Here is a 6,593-nt window from a genome sequence, read left to right as displayed (position 1 = left end):
ATCCTCACTCACTGTAAAGCAGCTTTGACCAACTCACCAGCAATCTCTCTTCCTGCCCTCTCAATGAGGTCCTTCCTATTCATCTTCTGGAAGATTCTGAAGGTCGTATCCCAGGCTTGCTTCTCCTCATAATGTTTCAGCAGTAAGCTGGCAAGGTCTTCACGAGATGCCTTCTTCACTTCACTCCAGGAAATCTGTTTCAGCCTCAAATGCAAAATCTCCTGTTTGAGGAGTTCCTTAAACTTCATGAATTCTTTCTTGTTCAGCTCCTCCAAGTACCACATAAGACCAAAATCAGAAAAAAAAGACGCCATCGTGTCTTAAGGAAGATAGATGCGTCTTCAGAGAGATGAGTATCAGGAGTAAGAAATGGATGGGATCTGTGGAAAAATCAGACAAGCAGCTGAGTTATTAAGCACAATGCAAAAGAAAGGGGGCAGGGAGAGCGGGTCAAAGGGCTGGGGAAATGGTAAAGCTGGGAAAGTGTTGGCTGCACAAGTGTAGGGACGTAAGCTGCGTCCTCAGCATTTACGGAAGAAGCAGGGTGTGCAGCCATAGAACCTTCAACCTACTATAAGTCTTGCCTGCAAGGTGTGCTGGGGTAATGGTGACGCAGAACTTGCGGGGATCAACCAGTGACTGGTACAACTTGAGGCCCACACCATGAGAGGGAGCCCATGTCTGAGACTGTGTTGATGGCCAGAAACCAGAGGCTGGTCAGCACGGAGATCAAGGATGGAACCAAACACAACTGGCAAAAGTTAATGAAATGGTTTCTAATGATTTTTCTGCTATATTTGTAGATCAGTGCCTAGCCTGATTGTCATCAGAGGCACCGTCCAGCAACTGAGAGGAGCAGATGTAGGGATCCACAGCCAAACACTGGGCGAAGTCAGAGGAACCCCACAGAAAAAGGGGAGGAGGGGCTGTAGGAGCCAGAGGGGTCAAGGACACCATGATAACACATCCCACAGAATCAACTAAGCAGGGCTCACAGAGGCTCAAAAGGGACTTAAGAGACAATCGCAGAGCCTGCATGGATCTGCAGTAGGTCCTCTGCTTCTATGTTATGGTTGTGTAGCTTGTTGATTTTTTGGGACCCCCTAACAGCAGGAGTGGAGGGTGTCCTTAACTTATCTCCTGCACTTGAGACCCTTTTCTTCCTACTGGCTTGCCTCATCCAGCTTTGATGTGAGGGTTTGTGCCCACTCTTACTGTAACTTGCTTTGAAGTGTTCAATCGACATCCCTGGGAGCCTTGCTTTTTTTTTTTTTTTTTTTTTTTTGAAGGGAAATGAAGTAGAAAGTAGAAGTGGATTAGGGGACAGAGAAGGGTATGTGAGGGGGACTGGGAGAAGTGGAATTAGGGGAAATGACAGTTGGGAGTACTACTAAACTATTAAAAATAATGAGTTTATGGAATTCTTAGGGAAATGGATGGATCTGGAGAATGTCATCCTGAGTTAGGTAACCCAATCACAAAAGAACACACATGGTATGCACTCTCTGATAAGTGGATATTAGCCCAGAAGCTCGGAACATACAAAATACAATCCACAAACCACAAGAAACTCAAGAAGAAGGAAGGCCAAAGTGTGGATACTTCATTCCTTCTTAAAAGGGGGAACCAAATATCCATGGAAGGAGTTGCAGAGACAAACTATAAGCAGAGACTGAAGGAAGGACAATCCAGAGACTGCTCCACCTGGGAATCCTTCCCATTTTCAATCATCAAATCCAGATACTATTGTGGATGCCAACAAGTGCTGGCTGACAGGAGCCTGATATAGCTGTCTCCTGAGAGGCTCTGCCAGTATCTGACTAATCCAGAAGTAGAGGCTCACAGCCATCCATTGGACTGAGCACAGGGTCCCCAATGAAGGAGCTAGAGAAAGGACCAAGGAGCTGAGGGGTTTGCAGCCCTTTAGGACGAACAACAATATGAACTAACTATTACCCTCAGGGCTCCCAGGGACTAAACTACCAACCAAAGAGTACACATGGTGGGACTAATGGCTCCAGCAGTATATGTAGCAGAGGATGGCCAAGTTGGTCATCAAGGGCAGGAGAGGCTCTTGGCCCTGTGAAGGTTCTATGCCCCAGTGTAGGGGAATGCCAGGGCCAGGAAGTGGGAGAGGGTGGGTTGGTGAGCAGGGAGAGGGAACAAGTTTTTTTTTTTTTTTAATTTATTTTATTTTATTTTTTAATTTTCTTTGGAGGGGAAACTGGGAAAGGAGATATCATATGACATGTAAATAAAGAAAATATCTAATTTAAAAAACTTAGGTTTTTGTAAAAAAAAAAAAAAACAAAAGAAGCTGGAGAGATGGCTCAGCGGTTAAGAACATAGATTGCTCTTCCAGAGGTCCTGAGTTCAAATCCCAGCAACCACATGGTGGCTCACAACCATCTGTAATGAGATCTGATGCCTTCTTCTAATGTGTCTGAGGACAGCAATGGTGTATTTACATATAATAAATAAATAAATATTTAAAAAAACAAAACAAAACAAAAGAAGAGAAAGGAAAAGAAAAAAAGAAGCAGAGTGTGATGGCTCAGCCCTGCAATCCCAGCACTGGGAAGGCAGATACAGGGAGATCCCTGAAGCCTGCTGGCCAGCTTTGTTTAGCCAAATTTGCTGAGCTCCAGGTTTACTGAGAGATACCTGTGAAACAATCAGGTAGAGAACAATTGAGGAAGATACTTGATGCCAGTATCTGGCTTCCACACAAATGCTCTAATCCCCATCTCCACACAAACATGTGGCCACTAACTTATCACATGCTACACTGTTCATTGTGTGTGGTAAATAAGGGCTGGGAGTTTTTCAGTATGGTCTCATTTTAACTCTCATCCCATTGAAAGGAACACTAAAACAACACAGTGGAGTGGTTCTCAATGGTCTCAAAGATGAAACCACTTCGTACAGTTTCTCATGTTTTTGGTGACCTCCAACTATAATGCTACTTTCACTAATTCTGTAATTTTGCAACTTTATGAATACCAATGTATATATCTGGTTTCCTAAGGTCTTGGGTAACCCGTGTGAACTAGTCATTGAACCCCCAAACAGGTCTCGACCCACAGGTTGAGAACCACTGCCACAACACCTGGAAAACAACAAGGTGAGATTTATTACTCTAAAGAATTCCTGACGAGGCTGGCACAGTGACGGCTCGGCACTTAAGAGCATTTGGTACTCTTGCAGAAGACCCACATTTGGTATGCAGCACACACACTAGGGGGTCTCACAGCTGTCTAAAACTTTAGCTCCAGGAGATCTGACAACCTCTGATGGACTCTGCAGGCAGGGCACACACGTAGTGCTCCTACATACACTCAGGCACACACATACCCATAAATGTTAAAAGAGTTACTGGTACCTCTACTTCTATGATACCAGGTAGAATGCGAATACAGGACAGTATTTATGATGGTATTATCATAACAGTATTATGGTACAGGATACACTTCTGGCATAATATAGCTGTAAATATAATCAGGTAGCTGGGTCCAGTGGCACAGACCTGGGATCCCAGCTACTTCAGAGGCTGAGGCAGGAGGATTTCAAATTCAGGGTCTGCCTACAAACATAGTGAAGTCAAGGCAAGCCTGGCTAACTGAGTGAAACCTTGTCTCAAAGAAAAAGTGGGGCTGCAGAGATGGCTGAGTGGTTAGGAGCACTGGATGGTCTTCCAGAGAATCTGGGTTCATTTCCCAGCACCCACATGGTGGCTTTCAACGACAGTGGCATGCAGCTCCCAGGTTAAGAGTACCTGCTGATCTTGCAGAGGACCTGAGTTCCGTTACCAGCATTTATATCAGATGGCTCACAACCACTTGTACCTCCAGTTTAATGGCACCTGAAACCTTCTTCTGGGCTCCCTGGGCACAAGGCATGTATGTGACACATACATGATAAATAAATAAGATATAACTTTTGAAGTATATAAGAATAAAAATTAAAAAGAGGGCTGGTTTATGGATCATTGCTTGTGTAGCTTTTCCACTGTACCAGATTAAGTCTTCAGTACTAAAACAAACAAACAAAAACAAAACACCAAAAAAATAGATATGCCAAAACCATCCAAAGGAAGGCTTAACATAATTATGATGCCCAAGAATTTTAACTCTAAGAATGTTAAGGTATCTCCAGTACCACAAATTACGCTCTTCGGGGAATGTTAGAAGTGTGTGTGTGTGTGTGTGTGTGTGTGTGTGTGTGTGTGTGTGTGTGTATTTGTGTGGTATTTCTTAGCAACCTTAGAAGTGTTAACTTGAGAGCCATTAAGGTCCTATGTATACCCACTGCCAACAAACTGTGAGTCTCTCTTGAAAAGCCCATTTCTGATTTTCTCTCAGTGACTGTCTAAAGCAGGATCAGCCAGAGCACAAAGGCTGCAGGGATGGTGGAGCAGCTGGGAGAGGGTGCGTCCAGCCTCCATCTGCACCCACGAGCTGGGACTGTTCCATAGCCCTCTGGGCACAGGCCCTGCCAGGGGAGAGCTGACCTCCCAGGAGTGCTGACACAGGCTTACAGGACCACAGGAGGGACAAGCTCAAACCAGAGACAGCAAGAACATCTAACACCAGACATAACCAGATGGTGAAAGGCAAGCACAAAAACCTTACCAACAGAAACCAAGGCTACATGGCTTCATCAAAACCCAGTTCTCCCACAACAGGAAGACATGGATACCCCAACACACAGGAAAAGCAAGATTTGGATTTAAAATCATATCTCATGATGCTGTTAGAGGACTTTAAGAAGGACATAAATAACTCCTTTCAAGAAATACAGGAGAACACAGGTAAAGAGGTAGAAGCTCTTAAAGAAGAAACACAAAAATCCCTCATAGAATTACAGGAAAACACAACCAAACAGGGGAAGGAAATGAAGAAAACCATCCAGGATCTAAAAATGGAAGTAGAAACTATAAAGAAATCACAAAGAGAGACAACCTTGGAGATAGAAAACCTAGGAGAGAAATAAGGAGCCATAGATGCAAGCATCACCAACAGAATACAAGATATAGAAGAGAAAATCTCCAGTGCAGAAGATACAATAGAAAACATTGGCACAACAGTCAAAGAAAATGCAAAATGCAAAAAGCTCCTAACCCAAAACATCCAGGAAATCCAGGACACAATGAGAAGACCAAACCTAAGGATAATAGGTATAGAAGAGAGTAAAGACCTCCAACTTAAAGGGCCAGTAAATATCTTCAACAAAATTATAGAAGAAAACTTCCCTAACCTAAAGAAAGAGATGCCCATGAACATGCAAGAAGCCTACAGAACTCCAAATAGACTGGACCAGAAAAGAAATTGCTCCCGTCACATAATAATCAAAACACCAAATGCACTAAACAAGGAAAGAATTTTAAAGCAGTAAGGGAAAATAAGGCAAGTAACATATAAAGGCAGGTCTATCAGAATTACAGCAGACTTCTCACAAGAGACTATGAAAGCCAGAAGATCCTGGGCAAGATGTCATACAGACCCTTCAAGAACACAAATGTCAGCCCAGGCTACTATACCCAGCAAAACTCTCAATTACCATAGATGGAGAAAACAAAATATTCCATGACAAAACAAAATTTACACAATATCTTTCTACAAACCCAGCCCTACAAAGGATACTAGATGGAAAACATCAACATAAGGAGCAAAACTACACCCTAGAAGAAGTAAGAAAGTAATCTTTCAACAAATCCACAGAAATCTAATTCCACCTCTTACAACAAAAACAACAGGAAGTGACAATTATCTTTTCTTAATATCTTAATATGAAAAATTAATATTACCAACATACCCTAAGTGATTGAAATCCAAAAATAGGAGGAATTAGAAATTTGTTGATTGTCATCCAATGGTCTCTCTAATTTGGTCATTGGAGAAATATAGGTCCAATGTTGTACAATCTATATATACTTTCAGCTTGTTTGTGACAGTGTCTTGCTGTGTACAACATAAAGGTCTTGAAATCTTGCTTCTCCTATCTCAGCCTCTCTATTAGTACTGTTGTTTATTTCATGTTTTTACACTATACTATGGTTTTCAGAACAGTTTATATATTTCAAAAGTATTTATACACCCAAGGGAGATATAGACAATTAACTTGGGAGGTGGCTTGTAGGAAAGAGAACAACAAAGAGTGAGACTGAATGCTTTGCTTGACATTTGTAGCTCTTGTATCAAGTTTGAAGAAGAGGACTGTATAAGTTACTCTTTCTCTGAGATGAATGCTTTTCCAAATTATCAGAGCCAATGAAACAGATTCTTACCCACACCTAATGTCTGTGCCACCTTCCAAGCAGAACCATTGTTCATTGAAACAGTTGGTGAGGGCTGGTGAGATGGCTCAGTGGGTAAGAGCACTGACTGCTTTTCCGAAGGTCCTGAGTTCAGATTCCAGCAACCACATGGTGGCTCACAACCACCCATAATGAGATCGGATGTCTTCTGCCTGAAGACAGCTGCAGAAAATTACACCGGAGCGAGCAGGGCCAGAGTGAGCAGGGCGGCAGAGGTCCTGAGATCAACAGCAGCCACACACATGATGGCTCACAGTCATCTGTACAGCTATAGTGT

General features: G+C 42.8%; 1 protein-coding gene across 4 annotated transcripts in view; it reads right to left on the bottom strand.

Moving 5' to 3' along the window:
• The window catches only part of Nlrp4 (NLR family pyrin domain containing 4), a 38,160-nt gene that overhangs the window by 25,012 nt on the left and 6,555 nt on the right, over nt 1-6,593 (bottom strand). For all 4 annotated transcript variants that reach the window (XR_004122879.1, XM_031385246.1, XM_031385249.1 and 1 more), the window contains exon 3: nt 38-380. Coding sequence is in view for 3 of the 4 variants with exons in the window: in XM_031385246.1 (XP_031241106.1) it covers nt 38-314 (277 nt within the window). In the remaining variant the exon portion in view is untranslated. The remainder of the gene's footprint in view (nt 1-37; nt 381-6,593) is intronic.

This window comes from Mastomys coucha, unplaced genomic scaffold (assembly GCF_008632895.1).
Source record: "Mastomys coucha isolate ucsf_1 unplaced genomic scaffold, UCSF_Mcou_1 pScaffold21, whole genome shotgun sequence".
Classification (NCBI taxonomy): Eukaryota; Metazoa; Chordata; class Mammalia; order Rodentia; family Muridae; genus Mastomys; species Mastomys coucha.
The sequence above is the reverse complement of the archived record's forward strand: the minus strand, read 5'-3'. Positions and strand labels throughout refer to the sequence as shown.